General features: G+C 39.1%; 2 protein-coding genes and 1 long non-coding RNA gene across 5 annotated transcripts in view; 2 read left to right on the top strand and 1 right to left on the bottom strand.

The window, feature by feature from the left end:
• LOC106090664 (AP-3 complex subunit delta) overlaps nucleotides 1-23,833 on the top strand; it is a 72,742-nt gene extending 48,909 nt beyond the window's left edge. For 2 of the 3 annotated variants that reach the window (XM_013256939.2, XM_013256940.2), the window contains 9 exons: nucleotides 4,431-4,504; nucleotides 5,055-5,203; nucleotides 5,275-5,622; nucleotides 15,969-16,140; nucleotides 16,201-16,357; nucleotides 16,425-17,085; nucleotides 17,160-17,294; nucleotides 17,362-17,494; nucleotides 22,128-23,833. In XM_013256939.2, coding sequence (XP_013112393.1) covers nucleotides 4,431-4,504; nucleotides 5,055-5,203; nucleotides 5,275-5,622; nucleotides 15,969-16,140; nucleotides 16,201-16,357; nucleotides 16,425-17,085; nucleotides 17,160-17,294; nucleotides 17,362-17,494; nucleotides 22,128-22,740 — 2,442 coding nt within the window. In that variant the 3' untranslated portion in view covers nucleotides 22,741-23,833. The remainder of the gene's footprint in view (nucleotides 1-4,430; nucleotides 4,505-5,054; nucleotides 5,204-5,274; nucleotides 5,623-15,968; nucleotides 16,141-16,200; nucleotides 16,358-16,424; nucleotides 17,086-17,159; nucleotides 17,295-17,361; nucleotides 17,495-22,127) is intronic. The other variant, XM_059366364.1, reaches the window with a different exon arrangement.
• On the top strand, nucleotides 9,375-9,901 carry LOC131996684 (general odorant-binding protein 19a-like). Its single transcript, XM_059366365.1, has 2 exons — nucleotides 9,375-9,496; nucleotides 9,560-9,901. The coding sequence occupies exons 1-2, from the start codon at nucleotides 9,416-9,418 to the stop codon at nucleotides 9,791-9,793; spliced, it is 315 nt and encodes a 104-aa protein (XP_059222348.1). The 5' UTR covers nucleotides 9,375-9,415; the 3' UTR covers nucleotides 9,794-9,901.
• LOC106090665 (uncharacterized) lies at nucleotides 10,199-10,676 on the bottom strand. The gene is made up of 2 exons (XR_001221871.2): nucleotides 10,548-10,676; nucleotides 10,199-10,485 (listed from the first exon to the last, which is right to left on the bottom strand). It is a non-coding gene; the product is annotated as an uncharacterized LOC106090665 (long non-coding RNA).
• Nucleotides 23,834-24,661: the final 828 nt, after the last annotated feature.

Consider the following 24,661-nt stretch of genomic DNA (forward strand, 5'->3'; position numbering starts at 1 on the left):
AGTGTTGATGCCTAGAAACTCCGGCTCCCTCATGATTGACGTCTGTTTTACTTTAACAGCAGGAGAACCCTCTATAAAGCGACTAGGTCGTGAAGTGCTATTTCAATGGATTTGCCACTCTGTCGGGCACAGCTTGCAATTCAACCGGTGATACATCATCAGAGCCTGGCGATTTAAAGGAGTCGAAACTTTTTTATGGCCCAAAGGTTTTTTGGACACAATTTCCCCAATAACCTCCGACGAATGCATAGCAGTGACAACCTCTCCTAGAGCCACGTTCGGTGGAGAATTTCTCGGGAAATGTGTATCAACCAATAGTTCTAGTGTTTCCTCACTTGACATTGTCCATGCATTCTCTGACTTCTGAATATAAACCATCGTAATAGGTATCGAGGATAGGATCTTCTTTGGCCTAGAATACCCTTGTGGCTTTCGCTCTGTTGAAGAGTTTTTTCTGCAGTCCTTCCTTAGACCCAACAGTTCTTGGGTCCATCATGGCTGTCGCTGTTTGCCTCTTAGCTAGGCATTAGGACATGCTGACGCAAGCGAGTCGTTCAGGGCCTTCGTGACTCGCTTGACCATTATGTCTATATTCTCCGCCGTTTCCACTTCCATTTCTAGTCTAGAAGGGATAGTCGTGCAGAATGTGTTCTGAAATCTATCCCAATCCGCCTTTCTTTTGTTTAGCCGAGGGACCACTTCTGCAGTATTTTCCCCAAGGCTGAAACTAATATACCGATGATCAGAGAAGCTTTGGTCATCCTACACTTCCCTGTCGCATATCTTTACGTTTAGATCTTTCGATACAAAGGTAACATTTAGTACCTTCTGCCTGTTCCTGATAATAAAAGACGGTTTATTCCCTTTTTTACAAATCGTCAGATTGCAACTTATAATATATTCGATAAGCATAAGATTCCGACACTGGCAAGGGGGTTTCCAGTACCCTGCAATCATCCAGACTTAAGAGACGTGGTCGATAGTTCCACAGACAAGTGTTCATCAACAACTCCTAAGTCATCGCCTGATTCCCCAACCCCACCGCTTCTATAGACCTTCAGCTTCAACTTGTTAAAGCCGTAGGACACAACTCCTTCAGACTTGTTGAGATAACGACAGCCGGAGTTTAGTACAATTTCATGTCTCCGGTCGCCATCAGCCTTATCCAATCCACCAATCTTCCAGTCGGTGGTTGAAAGATTGGGATTACATTCCCTTAGTCTCCCAACTATGGATTCGGGATCAGAGGGAATCCTTGGTATCCAAGCGTGTGCCAATGGTCAAGGCTAAATCCAGTTCCTGCGCCTGGCCAGAACTCGCCAATCTTCTTAAGGGCGCAACGATACATCGCAATTGAGCGTTGATCCCAGAAGGTAATTAGTTTGTATCGGCCCCGATACCAAAATGCATCGGCTCAGACTGGAGGAAGCCCAGGTAATTCCGTAAGAACCTCGAAGTATACAGACAGCAAAGGGCCTTGGACCCATATAACTATTGTTCGCTTTATTTCTTTTGAGCATGGGTGACCGCAGCCTTTCGTCTGACTGCGGTGCCGTTTCCGAAGCGTGCCGTGTAGCCTTTAGTGTAGGCCGTTCAGCGACTCTCCAAGCCCAATTAAGGGAGTCTCCTTCCTTATCGGTGGGAGTCTTAGGATCATTCGCACCAAGCCTCTCAATAAACTTGAAAGCGATGCCCCTCATATTATTCTCAGTAGCAGACAACATGTTACGGCCTGACACCACCACCGCGCAAATAACTACCTATTACGAGATACAGAAAATTCTTGGGAAGCGAAATAAAAATACGTCCGCTTCACTCAAAGGGTCAAACAGTGGTTATAAGTCGACCCATTTTTTTTTTTAATAGAGATAGATTTCCACGCAAGGCCCTTTGAACACATCATTTATGAAAGTACAAATTAGGCGTTTTTGAAGAGGATGATCTGACCCTTCATATATCAAAAACTGTGGTACCACAGAACCATTCTTAACAAACTGTGAAAAATATATAGGAAATGGATTTGCCGTTTTTAAGTCTGAGAAAAAAAAACGGAACACTCTCACTCGGAGCCTTATGTCAATTGTGTTCGAAATAGAAGAGGGAAGAGAACTATAACGGGTTTGTAGTAGAAGATAGAAAGCCAGCTACAGAAAAATTTCATCAGCCGGATGGATTTTTATAGCATCGATATAGACTAGAGATCTGCAGCGGTGGATCGCATTTGCGGTACAGCGCATGAATTCAACTCTCATCAATGCAACTGGCTTGTACAAAAACACGAACGATATTGCGGTAACAAATGAATACGTACACTCGTGTTTCTCTTGTAAAGGGTGATTTTTTTGAGGTTAGGATTTTCATGCATTAGTATTTGACAGATCACGTGGGATTTCAGACATGGTGTCAAAGAGAAAGATGCTCAGTATGCTTTGACATTTCATCATGAATAGACTTACTAACGAGCAACGCTTGCAAATCATTGAATTTTATTACCAAAATCAGTGTTCGGTTCGAAATGTGTTCAAATTTTGACAAATTTTGTTCAGCGATGAGGCTCATTTCTGGTTGAATGGCTACGTAAATAAGCAAAATTGCCGCATTTGGAGTGAAGAGCAACCAGAAGCCGTTCAAGAACTGCCCATGCATCCCGAAAAATGCACTGTTTGGTGTGGTTTGTACGCTGGTGGAATCATTGGACCGTATTTTTTCAAAGATGCTGTTGGACGCAACGTTACGGTGAATGAACACATTTCGAACCGAACACTGATTTTGGTAATAAAATTCAATGATTTGCAAGCGTTGCTTGTTAGTAAGTCTATTCATGATGAAATGTCAAAGCATACTGAGCATCTTTCTCTTTGACACCATGTCTGAAATCCCACGTAATCTGTCAAATACTAATGCATGAAAATCCTAACCTCAAAAAAAATCACCCTTTATATGCGATGGTATGATGAATTTTTGCCAAAAACAACGCACTTTTATTGTCAACATAAACAAGTTTGAAAAAATATGAAAGGAGCGATATTTAAAAATGTTTTTGTTAAAATAAATCGACTTTCTCATCCTTGCAAAAGCTACACCGAAGCATGAAAATGGTTGTACGACAATTCACACGATCGTCACTCATATCATTGTGCTGAAAATAACACCGCATCAGTTGCGATGGCGATACATACTTACATCGCATATTTATGAGTATACCGCAAATCGGGAAAATACCACAGCTTGCAGTTTTCCTATATAGATCGATCTCCTGATTTGTACTGTCTTAAGCTTAAAAGGGTAAATTTTTGGCGACTTCTTCAGCTCTTAAAATAAACCTTTTTTACATGATTTTCGTGAAATTTGAAGAAGTTCGGTGTGTTAGAAACGTCTTCACCACTGCCAACTAAGTACTTTTTGGATATAGCACGGATATATACGGATAAATCTCCCGAATGAACTTTTTAATCCCATTAAGGTCACAAAGACTACATTTTTACCAGATTTTAATGAATTTAGAGCACTTGGTTGCGCTAGACTCTTTCCGTGCCAAATGAAGTCAATATCAGACCCTATTTGGATATAGCCGCTTTAAAGACTGATCGCTCGAATTAACTTTTAAGCTCATAGCTCAAATCAGACCATATTTGGACATGGACCGATTTTCCCAATAAATTTCTTAAGCTAGTAAAAAACCTGATATTTTCCTAAAAGTTGGAGCGGTTATATTAGTTGTATAAGACCCATTGAGACATATATAGTTGAAATTTAAGATTAGAAACATATCCACAGTGGTAGATATCTAGAGTTTGCACGACCGAATATTAAACATTTTACTTGTTTCAATTTACCAACATCATCATGACAAAATGTTTTAACGAGTCAGGACAAATACTCGACAAACGACTCAATTCGGTTCAGATTGCTTTGTTTCTCAACCATAATTTCCAGTATAGAATGCCACTAAAAAAGATGGCGTTATGGTTTTTTTTAGAAAAAAATACGGCAATGATTTTGTAACAATACATTATGCGAATATGGATGTCGATCCAATTTTCTATTGTGCGTCTCCTTATGACCGCAATGGCGACTCTATCCTTAATGGTTTTCGCTACGAATCCAACGCTGTGAAATAGTTTAAAAAGTAAACGCCAGATGAGCTTTTCTATGTATACTAGCAGTAAGCATAGGTTTTTGCAAATTGAGGAACGCTTTTAGGACTAATCTTCAAGAGGTATCCTTTCTATTATGCCCCAAACTCAAAAGAAAAAAGAAATATATATGTAATTGAAAAAAAAAAAACAAGAACGAACAACGAACAACAACGACAAATCAAATAGAAAATAAGTTCATTGTAATTTTGTATTATGATAAATTGTATTTGTTTTAAATTGAGCTTGGTTTTATCATTTTTATCTTCTTTTTATCTCTTTTTGCATTTGCAGTTTGGCGCTTTAACTCCTTTAGAACCCCGGCTAGGAAAGAAATTAATAGAACCACTCACAAATCTTATCCATAGGCAAGTTTATGTTAATGTCTCAAAACGAACAAAAACCAACCAACCAACCTACAAATACAACAACAATTCCAAACAAACAAAACAACAAAAGAAAAAAAAGAATTGCAAATTTAAAACCAAAAATTTTTGTTTGATGATGTTTTCTTTGAAAATGAACGTGCGTGTGCGTATTTTGTATGGTTTCACTTTTGTAATGCGTTATGTCAAAGCAAAAACGAAAAAAAAGAAATGCTTTTTTTTTTGATTTATTTATGGTACTCTTTACGTTTCTATAAACAATAATATTATCAATACTAATAATATCAATGATACAATTTATGTATTTTATGTTTTTTTTTCCTTTTTCTTTTCTTAACGTATAGAAGATTTTTAAAGCAAATTCACACACACACACACAAACACTTAGTAGCTTTTTTTGTAAAACTTTTGTTACATTTAAAATTTGAAATAAATTCTTATAATAAATATTTTGGTTTTCCTTAAAGTCCGTAGTACGAGCTAAGAAGTATTTTAATAGTCGATTTGTTTCTAACTCTTCTCGCCTGCACAGTACATCGGCTATGAGTTTATTGTACGAATGCATCAATACGGTTATAGCAGTCTTGATCAGCATCAGTAGTGGTATGCCCAACCATAGTGCCTCTATACAACTTTGTGTCCAAAAGTTGCGTATCCTAATTGAAGACTCGGATCAAAATTGTAAGTTGTCCCATGGCGCTATGCGATCCATTTTTATGAATTATAATTTTGCTCTGACCTTATTGTTGCAGTGAAATATTTGGGTCTGTTGGCCATGTCGAAAATCTTAAAAACGCATCCCAAAAGTGTTCAAGCGCATAAGGATTTAATTTTGGCTTGCCTAGACGACAAAGATGAATCAATTAGACTGAGAGCTTTGGATTTGCTCTATGGCATGGTATCGAAAAAGAATCTCATGGAAATCGTCAAACGTCTCTTGGGACATATGGAGAGAGCTGAGGGTTCCAGTTATCGTGATGAATTACTCTACAAAGTAATTGAAATTTGTTCGCAAAGCTCATACCTTTATGTTACCAATTTCGAGTGGTATTTAACAGTGCTGGTGGAGTTGATACAATTGGAGGCGGGTTCAAAACATGGTAAGTAGACGAAACCGCATACGAGATAATTATCTATAAGACTACAAATACTGAAAAGCTATATGTTTTGATATAATGTTTGTGTCTTCTATTACTACTATTACTCGTTCGCAGAATGAATGTACAATACTTTTTGAATCTAAACGAACTTTCAAACAAATTCATAACATACGTACGAGTACTTCATAGATCGGTTGGGATTGGAATCTAGAGGGAACACTTTCCAGTTTGAATTTTTCCAAAGCGGGCTATTATACGATGATATCGGCGGTTTTAGGTTAGGTTGAAAAGAGGGTGCAGATATTAATACGCCCCATGCCACTATGGACATACACCTAAGCCAGTAATCGCCTTGTTGTGCGCTCTAAAAGCTATAAAGTAACCTCTAAAAGAAAATTTAAGTCAGGAATTCTGTGCTACTTACAAAATCCTTAATTGTTTTCAATACCACTCCCTTAGGTTGAATTATGTCTGGTATTGCCGATAAAGGACTTCATCGGGTCAATCCGGTACGTACAAACGGCTGCCATGGGATTGCCTAAGTGCCGATATCTGTTAGACGCGAAAGCCGGGCAATGACAAAGGAAATGCTCCAACGTCTCATCATCTTCCCCGCATGTCCCACACATGCTATCACTCGCCGCACCGATTTTACATAAGTGAGCTCGTAGTCCTATGTGTCCCGTTATGATACCAATAGCTATACTGACCTCCTTGCTTCCTTTCAGTAATAGCCTCGTCTTCTCAAGATCCGAATCTCCCCCATAGGATTTTCGGCGTCCTACCGACCGTTTTGTTGTTACACAATGTTGCATGCGCATTCGTCGATCACCCTCTTAACTCGGTCTGCGTCGACAAGAAAGGCTTCGGGTTAACCAAGTTTATTGAAGGCAGTCCTCTGGCCATCACCACCAAATCGTCTGCCCTTTCATCCTCTTCTTACACTGCAAGACTGTTTGTGACCTTACCGTCCTGGTTGATTTTCACACTCGACGTCCTCGCGTTAGCACAACACCACTTCATGCATTCCGTGATCGCCCGGATCCCCGCCTGCAGGACCGTATTATGGTCAGACAGTCTAAAACAGATCTCAGTCGCTGGGTTCTCAATGTAAACCCCCAGGCCCACCCTGTCCTCTAGCTTTGATCCATTGGTGTAACATGATCTTCCAGATGACAATACTAGGGTTCCGTCAATCCAAGACTGTGCCTCGCACTCGACTTCAAGGTTCATCACAGGTATCCGATCGGAAACCTCTTCCCTTCCTTCCAGGTTTCCTATCGTCGCCTCGATTATACCGCGATGGTATGAGCAGCTCCCAACCTCAATCCATTCTCCCATCGCCTTTAGTCTTATAGCCGCAGTGGCTGCCTCACACTTAATCTGGGTCGGATATCTAGAATAGTCTCCAGTGCCATAAAGGGCGTGGTCCTCATTGCTCCGCCTATGCCAAGACAACATGTTCTCTGAACATGTGGTATGGTCCTTATGTTGCACTTTTTCTCCATAGCAGTCCCCCAAACTACTGAGGCGTAAGTAAGTATTGTTCTAATCACGCTCCTGTAGAGCCAATGGACTATTCTCGGATTCAGGACCCATTTCGAACCTACGGCCCGTCTGCATAGTGTCCAACATCTGTGAGCCTTCTCAGTACGCTCCTGATTGTGACACTTCCAATTCAGTTTCCTGTCCAAGATCACACCTAAGTATTTGACCATGTCAGATATCGAAATCGTCTTATTGAGGAAACGTGATGCGTTAAATTGGCCCACCTTCGTCTTCCTCGTGAACAGGCATATTTCAGTCTTCTCTAGGTTATCACTGAGACCTCTGGGTCTAGCCCAGTCATATGCCATATGCAAGACCTTTTCGGCTCTTCTGCATAGCTCGTTCGGATTCTTACCCCTCAGAAGTATTATAACATCGTCTGCGTAGCAGACGGGTTCAAATCCCTCCTCAGTCAGCATCCCTAATATTGTAGGTCATTTATGACCCATAGGAGTGGCGATAAAATGACCCCCTGTGGCGTGCCCTGTGCCACTTTCTCCCTTATATTTATGCCATGGGACACACAATTTATCCACCTGTTCCTTAGCATATGGTTTATCCAGTCTCTAAGGACCGGGTCCACCCGGTACTGGTCTAAGGATTGGATCAGTGCGTCGGTCCGCACATTGTTAAAAGCCCCCTCGATGTCAATGCATACCGCCAGTGTGTACGATTTGGCATCGAAGGATTCTTCTATTTTATGCACAACCGCGTTCTCACTCCCATGTCGTCTACTACAGTTTCAGTTTGGACGTGGGTTTTTGAGAGAAACTTTTTTATCTTGGCGGCATAATTAACGCTATCGATCCCACCAGTGCAGTCGTAATCCTTTTGACATTTTCGTCAATCTCTTCTATGCTTGGACAATTTAAATTAACTTGGCCAAGTCTTCTTCTGAGTAGCCTTCCGAATTTTGTCCAGTTGGATTTCAACTTATTCCGGTAGCTTATCGGGTTCGGCGCCGGCCGTGCTATTCTAAACCTAATGTAGCGATGGTCAGAGAAAGAGTGTTCCATGAGACCCTCCAATCCTGAACCTCATCGATAAGATTTTCCGAACATATCGTCACATCTCCTCCCTAATCCTATTAACAAAGGTAGCGGTGTTGCCAATATTAAGTTTTTAGGTCGTTAGTGTTCAAGAACTCTGCCAGGGCTTGGCCCCGCTTATTAGTGTTGGTACTACCCCACGAAATGTGGTCAGAGTTCGCATCGCACCCTATTAGTACTTCGTTTCCTGTCTGTTTTGCTTTCCTCACCAGCCGTTGCATCTCCGACGTGGGTGCCGGTGTCGGAGAGTCGAAAGGCAGATAACGTCTCCTTGTCTCACCACTGTTGCTCCGACGTTGACAACTGTGGGGAAAATATATAATTTAAATTTTTATGACACACAACGCATGTCCTCGGCCGAGTACCAGTGTTAGCATAGAATAATTGGTAGTTTATATGGTTCAGTCCAGAAACTTTGTTCCAGGTCGTCCATGGCTCCCGAATTAAGGCAATATGAATCTTGCCCTTGCTGATTTTCTCCATCAGAGCGTGTGTAGCAGTCTCGATCCGGTAGAGGTTAATCTGGATTACCTCAATCATTGGTCCTCCAGTAAATGGGCATCTTGGGAGTAGGTGATGATCCCATCGTCTGCTCCCTGTTTTTTTGACTGCATTGACTTTCCTGTCACTGCATTGCCTAATGTCATCGTTTTAGGTTCTTTGCCTAATCTAGTCTTCCGACTAGATTAGGTAATGCTTCCGTCGTCGGGTTTCCCTGTACTGCCTGATGTTCCAATACTAGGATCTTTGTCTATCTTGGCCTTCCAAATCTTAAGTAAATGGGTTTCTTGGGATTAGGTGATGGTACCATCATCATTCAATTCAGTGCATCAGATGTTGTCGTCCTCTGTGCGGCTGTGATGTACAAACAAGCCATCCTTTGGATCCGGTTGTGTATTGAACAGTAGGTGGACTTTTAAATCGCCGCCCACCAGACTACAACACCATATAGGATTATAGGTCTGACGTGCGGTCCAATGGGGTAGCAAAGCGGGCTAGGGGTATGCTAATAAAATATAAGGTTTTTTTTGTAAAAACGTAGTGGCTTTGGAAATTAAATATAAAGAAAATGTTTCTTTTTTTTTTGTAAGAACATAGTGGCTTGGGAAATAAAATGACATGTTTTTTAATTTTCTCCAATTTTGTTTTTTTCAATACGTAAAAAAATTTCTGCGTCAATATAAATTCTTAAAATAATGGAAATAAAAAATTTCATTAAAAAAGAACGAGGAAATCGAGGGCCAGGCGTTAATGGGTTAAAAATCTCAGAGAAAAACGCAAGTTTTTTTTATTATTTTGACCAGTTTTATTGTTATTGTAGTATTTGAACTTCCTTATAGGCAACCGAAGAACAAATGTGGGCTGCCGATGGACTTATGAGAGATGTGTGCCTACCAAAATTCCTCAAAATAACTAACGAAACTGGTGCTGGAATCAGAGCTGGTACCCTATCTAATGATAAGGATGCCAAATGCAATATAAACTACGCTATGGAAATGATGCAAACGGTAAGAAGTAGTAAAGAACAAATGAAAAAGTCTAAAAAGAAGACAACTCAGGAAAGATTGAGATGATTTTAATGTTAAAATTTTTTTATTTCATTCCTTTTCACCATAGATGAAGAAGGGAAGTTCTTGTATGAAGCTTCTTTGAAGCAAGTCGATATCCTCATGCCCGATGACAATAAAGATGAATACAAAGCTGGCTTGGCCGCAAGCAAGGATGCTGCCGTGGACGTTAATTAAGGGCATACTAAACTAGTTATTTGACCCCTCAAGCAGGTGAGGATAGTTCCCGCAGCTTCGCAATTGTTCTTAACGTACACAGCTGCATCCTTGCATGCGGCCAAGCCAGCTTTGTATTCATCTTTTATAGACATCGGGCATGAGGATATCGACTTGCTTCAAAGAAACTTCATACAAGAATTTACCCTTCTTCATCTGTGGTGAAAAGGATCGAAATAAAATAACAAAATCATCTCAATCTTTCCTGAGTTGTCATCTTTTTCGCCTTTTTATTTCTTCTCACCGTTCGCATCATTTCCAAAATGCAGTTAACATTTGGCGTCCTCACCATTAGGCAAGGTGGGAGCTATAATTCCATGAGCAATTTCGTTAGTTATTTTGGGGAATTTTGGTAGGCACACATCTCGCATAAGACCGACGCCACCACCAGCTGTTATTCCATCAGCAATTTCCTTGGTTATTTTGGGGAATTTTTGGACACAAGACACAAATCTCATATAAGTCCTCCGGTTTTCTGTTGCCTGTGGGAAAGTTCAAGCAATGAAAAAAGTTGAATGTTTTTCTGAGTTTTTCAACCCATTACCGCCTTGCCCTCGATTCTCTTGTCCGATTTTATTGAAATTTCGTATTTTCATTATTTAAAGCATTTTTGTTGACGCAAAAATTTTTTTAATGTGTTGAGAAAAAAAAAATTGGTGAAAATTAAAAAACATGTAATTTTATTTCCTAAGCCACTATGTTTTGACAAAAAAAGAAACATTTTCTTTATATTTTATTTCCAAAGCCACTATGTTTTAACATAAAAACATTTTCTTTATATTTTATGACCATTTAGCTGGAGTAACATACCACGCGCAGCACTTATGCGCGCTCAAGTAATCAGATGTGTCCATATGGGTTCTGTAGGTTGAGTTACATACCATGGGCCGCTTTTTGCTTCTCACGAATTTGTAAAAATCAGCTTACTTATGTCATTTGCCAAGTTAAATTCTATTTAAATTGTCAAAATGTGAATTAATATTAAAATCATAAAAGCATTTGTCTAATTTATGAACTGCGAAACAATCTTTGAACAGTAAACATATTCAAATCATATGTTTGGCGCCCTGAAATGCGTTCAAAGTTGAGAGTTGGTTAACTTATTTCATCAGATGCATGCGTGCATTTGTTGTGTAACTCACACAATAGAAACCAGCCTATTTATTTATTTTGAAACGAACCATCAATTGCAATAAGACATTAAATTTCATTCCTCAGAATTAAAAAAAAGGGATGCCGTGATTGTCTCGTTGTAGAATATTGAATATATATACTCTATGGGGTCTTAGCCGAATATTTCGAGGTGTTACAAACGGAATGACTAGATTAGTATAACCCCATCCTATGGTGGTGGGTATAAAAATGTGTTCAGCATAGCCCCTGAGCCGTACCGTCTATATCCCCATAAATTCTGAGAAGTCCGCCCCTTTATGTAGTACCACCCCATCCAGGAAGGTACCCTGAACACACTAAGTTTGGTCTTTCTGGAGCACAGTACCAGCTCAGTCTTTCTGGGGTTTATATAAAGTTCATTAGCCATCGCCAATCCAGGCTGCATCATATATACACTCTGCCACATATCTGCAATGGTATAAGGAAGTCAGCCACCCACCAAGATAACTCCATCCTCATTAGCTTCCACTTTTGCCCGAAAATCCGTTCGATAAGCAAGAGCCTCATACGGGAGATAAAGCTCCTCTTTGTGGTGTTCTTCAAGTCATAACCTTCCTATTTAAAGCCTTTGATGGGCTTATTACCCTGTCATTCAACATCAGCATCAGCAGCCGATGGGTTACCGGAGGCGACACCCTGATAAGGCGTATGCATCAGCTTGTCTGTGCAATCTGGATAGAAAAACGCACACCCGATGATTGGAACCTCAGCATACTATGTCCCGTACACAAGAAAGGAGATAAGACGGAATGTACCAACTACAGAGGAATAAGTCTCCTCCCCATTGCATTCAAGATACTCTCGAGCGTACTGTGTGAAAGATTATAACTTAAAAGTCAATGAGATAATTGAACCCTATTAATGCGACTTTAGACCTGGTAAATCCACCCTAGACTAGATATTCACATTGCGCCAAATCCTGGAAAAGACCTGAGAAGGACAAATCAAAACCTACAAAACCTACTATACGTTCAAAGGTATTTCAAGCTATGTCTGAGTTTAGTATCTCAGCAAAATGAATAAGGCTCTGCAGGATGGCACTTGCTGATACGCGTTCCTCAGAAAGGATAGGAAAGAATCTCTCGGAACTATTAAATACCAAACGAGGTTTCAGACAAGGAGACATCCTATTGTGTGATCTCTTTAATATCCTCCTGGAAAAGATTATACGAGATGCAGATGTGAATAGATATAGCACACTACTCACAAGACAACAAATGCTACACTCGCGGGAAGTAGTAACTGTAGCCTTTGAAAGAATCGAAAGGGAGTCGGTGAAAATGGATCTGGCAATAAATGGATATAAAACGAAATGGATGGTATCAACTCTCAAAACGCCCTGTACAACCGATCAGATAAAGAAGATGGAGAATGTTGGGAATCGCAACTTTGAAATAGTTAGCAACTTTATCTACCTCGGCACCGCCGTAACCGAGACGAATGATACCAGTTTTGAAATAAAGCGGTGAATAATACTGCCGGATGCTACTTTGGATTAAGTAAGCAGTTTAAAAACAAGGCCACCTACCGATGTTGTTATATGGTTTTGAGGCATGGGTACTTGTGAAAGCAGACGAGGCAATGCTTGGAGTGTTTGAGAGAAAGATTCTTCGTAAAATATATGGAACAGTTAATGGAGAATATAGGCGTCGTATGAACCACGAGCTGTATGACGACGAAAGCTTAGTTACATGTATCAAAATACAACGGCTGCGTTGGCTACGTCATGTTGTCAAAATGGATGAAGGAGCTTCAGCAAAGAAGTCTTTTGAAGGCAAACACGGTGATACACGCAAACCGGGACGACCAAAACCCCGAGATCAAATGTTGGGAGACACTTCGAAACTTGGTGTCAGAGATATTTTAAGCGAGCGCAGAAGATCGAGGCGCTTGGAACGCTATTCTACGTTTGGCTAGTTGAACAAATGTTCTGTCATAGCCAATTAAAGTAAAGTAAGTAAAGAATCCCCATGCCTTCCCGGGATTCATGTATGTGACACACGTAATGTGTAGTCCCTGGTTATAATCATCACGATTGCAACTACTCTTGTCTGCCGTGGGAAGTTAACGGCTTTACCTCTTCTCTATCCTCGAGAAATAAAGCTCTGCTCAATGCGCTGTTTATTAATCATTTGATTTTCTATTATTTTCATGGGCATTTTTCGACTTAAATTTGGAGCGTGTCTCCATGTTATTTGTGTTATTGTCATCTTGGAGATGGCAACAGCATAGGCATTTTGGAGCTGATGGCATTTGCTTATATATTTAAATTGATTTTTTTTTATTAATTGGCCTCAAAATGGAATAAACATCTTTTTCTGATTGGTTCAAACATATTTGCCGAAAATTTGTGTTCAAAATGCTTGCAAAGAAAAATCTCCGATCATTGTCGCCCTAACAAGGCGAATCGAATTTTCGCCCTGTTTACATATTTTGACGTATCGAGTTCCCCAAAAAGATGCTTTGTTGTAGCAATTCGATGCGGCCACCTTATAAGTATTTCTTGAATTAGTAAACAATCCCATGGCAGCCGGTTGTACGTACCGGGTTGACCCGATGGAATCCTTAATTGGCAAGAACTACCGGCTCAGAGTAGAACATACTTTGACATTTTACTCCATTGTGTTACCACAGGAACAGGAATAAGAATATGCCTTATAGTTCCTATCGTTGAACGAGCCAGATGCTTTAATAATCGCGAATGTTCACTGTTTATATCCAAACATTATAGAGCACGACTTGAGGGCGTAGCGGAACACGCCGGGCCGAATCTTAGAAGTACAAATAAAAAATTTTACTTAAATCAAGCAAAAATTAAAGCCACAGAGGTCGTAAAAAACTAATCTAGAGATCAGTTTATATGGGAGCTATATCAGGTTATATACCAGGGATATTGGCAATTATAGCAAAGCCTTACGTTTCAGCCCACTCGGATAACAATTGCGGCTTCTAGGTACTCAAGATGTCAAATCTCGAAATCGGTTTTGTACGGGGGCTATATCAGGTTATAGACCGATTTGGGCCATACTTGGCACGATTGCTGGAAGTCGAAAATAACGAACCACTACCAGCAAAATTTCAGCTCGGTCGACCAACAATTGCGGCTTATAGGGTCTTAAAAAGTCAAGTCTAAGGACCTTTGCAGCTCCCAGCATGTTTGAACGCTATCGTAATTTCCACAGACGTACGGACGTACATGGCTAGATCGGCTTGTCAAGGCGATCAAGAATATATATATTCTTTACGGGGACTGTCTAGACTAGTATACCCCCATCTTATGGTGGGGGGTATACAAATATCTGAACCTAAAATAATTTATACAATTAGCCTTATATTATCATACCAGTTTAATATTACATGAAAAATAAATTTGATAAAATTGTAACTCCAATATTCACAACTCACAATTTTTTGGTGTCTTTAACTTACTGTCTTTTTCTTGAAATTTTGTACGTGGGGAGCCAAAGGCTATAGTTAAGTTTATATTATTTTTTATTATACCCTCTACCATAGGATGGGGGGTATACTAATTTCGTCATTCTGTTTGTAACAACTCGAAATATTCGTCTGAGACCCTATAAAGTATATAAATTCTTGATCGTCGCGACATTTTATGTCGATCTAGCCATGTCCGGAGTAAAGCTAGCCGCTGGAAATTTTGCACAAATACTTCTTATTAGTGTAGGTCGGTTGGTATTGTAAATGAGCCATATCGGTCCATGTTTTGATATAGCTGCCATATAAACCGATCTTGGGTCTTGACTTCTTGAGCCTCTAGAGTGTGCAATTCTTATCCGATTGAAATGAAATTTTGCACGACGTGTTTTGTTATGATATCCAACATCTGTGCCAAGTATGGTTCAAATCGGTCCATAACCTGATATAGCTGTCATATAAAACGATCTTGGGTCTTGACTTCTTGAGCCTCTAGAGGGCGCAATTCTTATCCGATTTTAATGAATTTTGACACGAAGTATTTTGTAATGATATCCAACAACTGTGACAAGTATGGTTCAATTCGGTTCATAATCTGATATAGGTGTCATATAAACAGATCTTGTGACTGGACTTCTTGAGCTTCTAGAGGGCGCAATTCCTATCCGATTTGGCTGAAATTTTGCCTGACGTGTTTTATTCTTACTTTCAACAACTGTGTCAAATAAGGTTCAAATTGGTTTATAACCTGATATAGCTGCCATATAAACCGATCTGGGATCTTGACTTCTTGAGCCTCTAGAGGTCGCAATTATTATCCGATTTGCTTGAAATTTGTACTACGGATCCTCTCATGACCATCATCATACGTGTTTATTATGGTCTGAATCGGTCTATAGCCCGATACAGCTCCCATGTAAATCGATCTCTCTATTTTACTTCTTGAGCCCCCAAAGGGCACAATTCTTATTGGAATTGGCTGACATTTTACACAGGTCTCCAACATATAATTTAATTGTGGTCCAAACCGCACCATATCTTGATATCGCTCTAATGGCAGAGCAAATCTTTTCTTATATCCTTTTTTGCCTAAGAAGAGATGCCGGGAAAAGAGCTCGACAAATGCGGTCCATGGTGGAGGGTATATAAGATTCGGCCCGGCCGAACTTAGCACGCTTTTACTTGTTTTATTTTAGATTTAGATTTAACTAGTCCTTATGAATTGCTCAGGATGCGTTATCAATGTAATAGTTTTATTGGCTTTATAGGCTTCCTATTGCAAAGAATGGTTATTAAAGTGAACTGAAATGAAAATGTTTCGTGTTTAATCGTGTGTTGTATTTTTGTTATTAATTAGGTCGTTTGATAGCGGAACAATTATTGGATGTTGCGATTAGAGTGCCTGTTGTGCGTCAATTCGCTGTTAAAGAAATGACGTCTCTCTTGGATACGTTTTCCATTTCATCGCAAAGCAATTCGATGTATGAGGTTCTATATGCGGCCGCCTGGATTGTAGGTGAATTTTCAAAGTAAGTAGTCCCAAAAGTACAGAGTCAAAATGTTATGTCATTGTTTCTTGTTTCCAAAAGTGAATTGGAGGATGCCGAGCATACCCTAAACATATTGCTGCGGCCTCGTCAAGTGCCGGGACATATACAAAGTGTTTTTGTACAAAATGTCATCAAGTTGTTTACGCGATTGGCCACAACATGCCTGGAAAACGAGGATCCTGATGGTTTAGTACGGGTATGTTGTTGAACAGACATATGGGATAGTATGCTTGTATGATTATGATCATTGTTCCCCTTTGCAGTTATGCAATCAAGTATTAGAGAAACTACAAGAATTTAATAGCTCCGATGATATCGAAGTACAGGAACGTGCCAATTCCGCTTGCATTCTAATCGATATGTTACGAGCCCAATTTGACGAGGCCAATAACGAAACGTGCAATCAACATGCTGATTTCATTGGCACCGACGACCATCCCATTGCGATGCCCAGATCTTCAACTATACCCACATTGGCAATTGAAATTGTTCAAGAAATGGCACTACTCTTTGCCGGTGATTTAATACCTGTGGCACCCAAAGCCCAACGCAAAGTTCCTTTACCTGATGGCCTTGATTTGGATGAGTGGATTAATCCACCTCCCGAAGATGATAGTGATGAATCGTCGCACGATGATAAAGAGGAACTCTTCGTTAGTGCATCGGCTCAGTTGGACGAAGGCAAACGGAGACCAAGTGAAGAGTTGACACCCGAGCAAATTGAACGTCAACGCATGCAACGTATGATCGAACAATCGAATAATCCACACTACCTGAAATCATCCCCATCCACGCCAGATGTTGGCTCATCAAATGCCAGATCATTGAGTAGTAATAATTCGCAACATAATGCCGATCAATACGATAATATCGATGATATACCCATAACAGAGTTGTCATTGGATATTCCATTGAAAGTGGGAGGTAAAAAATGCATTTGTATTTTTTTTTTTTGGTTAATATCTTCTTATTTTTTTTTTTTTCCTTTTTCTATGCAGCAACAAAACGATCTGATCAATATATACTGCAAGAGAAAGCCAACAGTAAGGAGAAGAAGAAACATAAAAAATCGAAAAAGAGTAAAAAATCAAAATCAAAAACCACTTACAATTCCACTTCCGAATCTGAAGATGGTATATTTAATTATATTTATGGTTTATTTTAGACAATGATAATGAGTTTGATAAAATATAATTACAGAACCCAAACCGATGCATATTGTCAACACCACATTGGATATGCCTGAAGGTGTTGCATTGTCTGATGGCGATGATAAGGATGGTAAATTTGATTCAGATGATCCCCATAGAGCATTGGATATTGAATTAGATATGTAAGTAGTAACATCTACAACTCTATTACGTTATGGCACTTTTACATTTGAACCTCGATTATCTGGCCATCTATAAACCGGTTACATCTATTAACCGGCATGCTGGGCTCTATTAACCGTGGTTTACCTCCGTTTTCCGTGCTTCAATAAAGCTTCTTCTTTTAACCGTGTCAAATTATTGGGTTGCCCAAAAAGTAATTGCGGATTTTTCATATAGTCGGCGTTGACAAATTTTATCACAGCTTGTGACTCTGTAATTGCATTCTTTCTTCTGTCAGTTATCAGCTGTTACTTTTAGCTTGCATTAGAAAAAAAGTGTAAACAATGTATATTTGATTAAAGTTCATTCTAAGTTTTATTAAATATGCATTTACTTTCCTTTAAAAAAATCCGCAATTACTTTTTAGGCAACCCAATACATTAGGTTAGGCTTTTTAGGCAACCCAATACATTTTAGGCAACCCAATTCATTAGGTTAGGCAAGGTTAGGTAGAAAAGAGAGTGCGGATATTAATCCGACCTAAGGTCATATACCTAGGCCAGTAATCGGTTTGTTGTGCACTTTAAATCCTAAAAAGTAACCTCGAAAACCGTGCTACTTTGAAAATCCTTAACTGTTTTCCATACTAGGCCCCGAAGTTCGTTCATGTCTGGTATTGTTGTTGTAGCAGTGTGTTGTACACTGAGGCGGTGAAACACTTGCCGGACTTGCCGATGAAGGACTTCATCGGGTCAATCCGGTACGAACAACTGGCTGCCTTGAGATTGCATCTGGTATTGTGTACCCATTAAGTGCCGGTATCTTGGTGTCTGCTAGCCGCGAAAGTCGGGAAATGACATAACGAAATGCCTTAGTGTCTCATCATCTTCCCTGCATGCCCTTCACATCTCATCACCTGACGCACCGATTTTGCATAAGTGAGCTCGTGGCCCTATGTATTCCTTTATGATACATAAAGCTATACTGACCTTCTTCTTACTTCCTTTCAGTAATAGCCTCGTCTTTTCACGATCCGGAACTTCCCATAGGATTTTCGTAGTCATACGGACCTTGTTCTACAATGTAAGAAACGCGTTTCGTTGCCCACTTCGCTTCGGGTTATCCAATTTTAGTGACGGCCGTCCCATGGCCTTCACTCACCTTCACCAAATTGTCTGCTCTTTCATTCCCCCTTACTGCGCTGTAGCCCGGCACCCAAACGATGCGGATTGTGCCATCCTCAAAGAAGACGTTAATTTCCTACTTACATTCCAAGACTTATCGTGACCTTCTTTGTCAGGGCAATAACAACCAAGGCGGTTGTTGGCTGATGACCAGTTTACAGTAAACATCACACCAGCTCAAGCATTCCGTGATGGCCCGGATCTCCGCCTGCAGGACCGTATTACTGTCGGGCAATCGAAAACAGATCTCAATTCCCGGCTTATCTATGTAAACACCCAGGCCCACTCGTTCCTCTAGCTTTGATCCATCTGTGTAGTACGATCTTCCAAATGGCAATACCAGAGTTCCCTCAATCCAAGACTGTCCCTCTGGCAGCAGTGTCTCGCACTCGACCTCAAGTGTCATCGCTCGAAAATCTCTTTTATTCCATCCAGGTGTCTTATCGTCGCCTCGATTATACCGCGATGGTATGTAATGAAAGTTGATCGGTCAAGCTGTTTCTTCGGCTCCCACAACAAAAGAGAAAAAGGAGCATAAAAAGAGAAATCCTCTATTAACCGTTATTTTGACTTTCCTTGCTAAACTCGCTCCCGTGCAAGGCGGGTAATCTAGGTTCAACTGCATTTGAAAACATATTTCCGATTGGCGTTTTGTTGTGGGCCAAACATTTAATTATTGACTCTGTATGTTTGATGAGTTCTAAACAAAAACATTTCCAAATTCAAAATCTGTCCACAAAAGGCAGTTGTATCCAAATTTCAGCGAACTCGCTTAAGAATATGAATTTTATGTTATGAGCTTAATAGGTTCATGCGGAAGATCGTTCTTAATGGCAACTATATCCAAATATTATCAGATTTGGACTATATTTAGCATCTATTTCGAAGTTTCCAATACTAGTAATCTTCAGCTTTCAGCAACATCATATTAAAAATTTTGCGTTTGTGACTGTAAATCGGAAGATGGCTCGAAACGAAGGCTGTGTATATCCCTATAGATCTCAACATCGAACTTAAACTACTTATGGGCAAACAATAATCTAAACCAAATGTCGATAGCTTCATAGTTAAATATTGAAGTGTGCTTACAACCGACAGGCATTCGAACATTATTAAATCGTCTTTGAGTTTAAAGACGATCAAGAATACTTTATAGGACCCAAGGTGTATATGTATGCATTATTTTTCGTGATTCTCGAACATCTTCCAGCTCGAGATCATATTCAATGCTTTCTATTCAAAGAATAGCATTACAAAAAAATATATAAAAGTTGAACAAGTGTGTGTTATTATTCAGATCACTTTGACTTGTAAGAGGATCATGATTTCTGATACGCCATGCCACCTTTGTCGGCTCGGGATAGCTGTGAGCGCCACACAGGCGTGAACATTGAGGTCCGATTTGTGTGGTGTTCATTGCTGTCACGAAAAGCTAAGATGCGAGGTACCGGGCGCGTCCACAGGTGGGGATAGTGGAATGCTCTATACGGAGTAGCTGCAACGGCAGTCACGGACAATCAGCGTTATCGAGAGGAGAGTCTCAGAGAGAGAGGTCGGGCGGCACCGACTCTTGCACAAATACTGAGTGCCGTCCTGTTCCCGCAGCGATCGATCCTTCGGATTGGAACGAGCTTGCTCAGCTACAGGAGCTTGACGAGGATCGCCACCTCCACATGGAAATGTGGCTACAATAATAACAACAACATCAACACCTTTGTCAAATTGATGAAGGTGCCCTACATACCTAAAGACTATTGGGTACAGTGTAGGCACGCTTTTGTTTTGAAACAGGGCTCAATAAGTCCTCTAGCTCTCCTTAGAAAGCCTTACTCTCCACCATTCCGATACAAACTAACCCAGCGGCGGAAAGAAGTGTGCAGCAGTCTTTTTAAAATACCTGCAAAGAAGTTTGGAGGCATTCCAAAGACATACGCGTTCGCTTTCAAATTTATACAGCGTGTCATTGGCGAACAATTAACACTTACATAAGCCTTGTTGAAAGAGTGCGCTAATAATGCCTTCTTAAATACCGCTAAAAACAGGATTCCTTTTCTTCATTTTTAGAATGTCTGTAATTAAAAGAAATGCTCTTTTTCCTCTTTTTTGTTTATTTTACTTTTAAATATTATTGGTTTTTTTAACTCCTTTTTTTACTATTTTTAACATATTAGTGCTAACTTTACTTTTTTGGGGTTTGAACATGGGACCTCTCGTTTGCTAGTCAGATGTGCTGCCTACTCAGCCAACCACTTGTTTATAATGTGCGCGTGTAAAGGTTAACAAATACAATTATTTTTTGGTAGATGTCTGCACCTTTTTGTTGAATGTGGTCCAGATAGGATTATATATATGGATATAGCTGCCATATAGACCGATCTCCCGATATAGAGTGTTGGACCCATAAAGGCGCATTTTTTATCCAATTTCAAGGAAGTTTTGACCAGTGAGTTTTGGTAGATGTCAACACCTTTTTGTAGAATGTGGTCCAGATCGGACCATATTTAGATATAGCTGCCGTATAGATTGGTCGATTAAATTTGAAACAGGGACCTTTCTAAAGTCTACTGTGATCCTACCCGGATATGGTTCATATCGGACCACATTTAGATATAACTGCCATGTAGACCGATCTGCCGATTTAGGGTCCTAATTCCATAATATCATCATTTTATATCCGATTTCGGGGAAATTAAGAAGACTTCTTTTGTTACCAGCGATGATTCAGATCAGGTTGTAAAAAGATACCCGACATTCGACCCGAATATGGTCCAGATCAGATCGTACTAGATATAGCAGTAACACGAAGGGGCCACGAAGTCACAACTGGGTATCGGTTTTTATGAGGCTATATCCAAATCTAAACCTATATGACCCATTTGGAATCCCCAATGATCTACATGTATAAAAATTATCTGAGTCAAATTACAATTGACTCAATTTCAACAGACGGACTAACGGACATCGGGCAAGCTAAATCGAAACAGGATGTGATTCTAAGCCAATCTGTATACTTTTCAATGGGTATAGCTCTTCTACTTTTTAGCGTCACACGATTGCACACAGTTGTAATACCCTGTAAAACAGTGGCGGTGAAGGGTATATGAAGCAAACTAAAGAGACAAATGTATTACATCTCACGCATTTAGCCATGTTCTGAGAAGTTGTCATGGAATGACTAGTGGCATTTTTATAGGCTGACAAAATGCTGTGACTTAGGCCTTCTATAACGCAAGATGCTAGAAGTTGAGTGTGTTATGTGGGCATGAGCTCACTTGTAACGTAAACTTTCGTTAGTTTTTGAGAGAAGGGCAACTGTTTTCCGCCGCTGGGTAATTTTATTGAAGGCTTGACTTATATATTTTTGGTGTCAAAATAATGTCGGCTAACCCTCTGCTTAGCAATATTAATTTTGAGTTATTTTTTTAACGGAAAAAGCTCATTAACTTTTTTTCAATTGCCCTTTTCTTAGACCCGATTTGGAGGAACCTAAATATCGAAATAGTAAAAAGGATTCCACCGAACATATGATTGCAACGGAAAAAGAGAAAAAATCAAAATCGTCCTCGACGACTAGCCACAAAAAGGAAAAAAAGAAAGACAAGGATAAGGAGAATGACAAGGATAAAGACAAGTCGTCACATAAGAAAAAGTCATCAACGAAATCTTCGTCGTTAGCTGTAAATAATAACGAAGTGAACAGTGCCAATCTGTTGGGAACTTCTCTGGAAGAATTGGAAGCACCCATTAACATTTCCAATGCAATCACCAACACAACCGCCGCAATCATTCCTCCATTAGAAACGACCCTGGAGAAGCGAAAGAAACACAAGTCCCACAAATCATCTACGTCAACAAAGGAATTGAAAATGTTGCAAAATAACGATAATGACCCCATTGATACTTCTACTAAGACTACCTCCAAAAAGAAGAAGGATAAGAAGGAAAAGGAGCACCATCACCATCACAAGGACAAGAAAAAGTCTAGCCACCACCAGCACCACCACCACCACAAGTCATCTGCGGCAACCAATGACTATGAGGAAGCCCTGGGCATTTCAACGCCCAGTAAAGAAATTTTTTAAGTTGGACTTTTGTATTCAATATTTTATGAAAAGTCAAAGTAATATTTTTAATTGATTTATTTTAGTACTGAACAGAAATATTTATATAAATATATAATCAATGCATACTGATGAAGCAAGTAAAAAGAAAAAAATGCCCTGATTTTGAATCTATTTATTCGTTTTATTTTTTTCTCAAAGAAAAAAATTGTTGGCGGTTTTTGTTATATAAAAAATAATTTGTGTAAACAAAAAAAAGGAAAAAACAAAAGAACACGTACTGTAAAACAATTTATGAACAATTATTTACAAAATCAAATATACATAAAAAGCATACATATTTAGTTTATAGTAAAAGAAGAGGAACCCCCTAAGAAGAATATTTCAAATGCAAAATATTAATATTTTATATATAATCATATATTGTATAAATTATATTTAATAACCAATAAACAATAATATTCCCTACATACATACATGCGATATATAAAAATTCAAAATACAATTGGCATAAGCATCTCTCTGAACGCAGAACAACCAGCAACACCCAATGATCAATCTCTAATTACGTCCATAATTTTAAAAATACATGCTTACATGCACATTTATATTTTTGAATTTATTATAATTATTGCTATGATGACAGGTGAAATATCTCATTTAATGTATTGTTGTTGCTTCTCTATCGAAAATCAATCAAGTATACAATTTTCCGATTCCGTTTATGCTATTATTCTCGAGTTATTAAGTTATATAATTCACACATAAGAAAAATCATTTCACATAACCATTTGGTTCACGATTCCATAGAACGAATGTGTTTCATATTTTAATTGTTTTAGTCGCACGGCCGCTATCGCCTCAAAGGGACCGAGATCAAGTGAACAAAATATTTTTTGAACTTTTGAAAAAACGAAACTTTTAAACATTCTGTCGAAGACTAATTGGTTTTCAATGATTTTGACTATTTTCGGTTATTGACCAACTAATAACTAAATCACAAGTTTTACCACCAACCCAATAACAACCTAAACCCATAAGTTATTCAACATTATGAGATTCATAAAAACAAATATTAATAAATAAATAAAAGAAAACTGTTTGAAACTGCAAATGGGGTGTTTTTGTTTTTTCTCTTTCAGCTTTTAGAGTGTATGTTGATGAAACGATATACATTATCCCAACTGTTAATTCTTCACTGATAGATAGAATGGATTTAATCAACTCTGTTACAAAATCTGTCAAAACTTTTAATTGAACTAAATTTATTCAATTGTACACAAATTTGAGAAATTCGTAAACTATTTTGAACGAATATTTATTCAAATTGAAGAAGATATATTTATAGGAAGTGTTGAATGCCACACAACAACATGTTTATATTGGGTTAATACAAACGTTGATTGTTATAAAATTGCAAATTTCGCCCATGAACATTCCACTAAGGAACAGGGGCAAACTTCTCACATATCAATTAAAATTTAAGCTCAATGATAAGGGGCCTCTTTTTTTATAGCCGAGTTCGAACGGCGTGCCGCTGTGCGACAACTCTTTGGAGAGACGTTTTACATGGCATAGTACATCACAAATATTGCCAGCATTAGGCAGGTAAAACCAACGCTGAAATTTTTCTTTTCTGATGATCTCGCCAGAATTCGAACCCAGGCGTTCAGCGTCATAGGCGGACATGCTAACCTCTGCGCTACGGTGGCCTCAACGTTGTTTGTTATTGGATTATTTAACTTGTTGAGAAGAAGCTTGGTTAAGTAAAACGACTTCCCAGACCCAAGTTAATGAACTATTTGCCACTAATTACAGATGAGTAAAACTTACTAAAAATTTGCATTTTTTCCTTGTTTTAATCAAAATTTAGCCAAATTAGATTAAAATTTGCTAACTTATTTGGAATAGGTGTTTTACTTAATTTTATGCGCACCATTTT

The sequence above is a fragment of the Stomoxys calcitrans genome, chromosome 4, assembly GCF_963082655.1.
Source record: "Stomoxys calcitrans chromosome 4, idStoCalc2.1, whole genome shotgun sequence".
Classification (NCBI taxonomy): Eukaryota; Metazoa; Arthropoda; class Insecta; order Diptera; family Muscidae; genus Stomoxys; species Stomoxys calcitrans.

What these genes read in the sequence shown, in the direction of transcription:
- LOC131996684 (XM_059366365.1), top strand. Translation starts at nt 9,416, where the DNA reads ATGGAAATAAAAAATTTCATTAAAAAAGAACGAGGAAATCGAGGGCCA. An exon ending in TAAAAATCTCAGAGAAAAAC is followed by an intron (nt 9,497 to 9,559) that starts GCAAGTTTTTTT and finishes ACTTCCTTATAG; the next exon opens with GCAACCGAAGAACAAATGTG.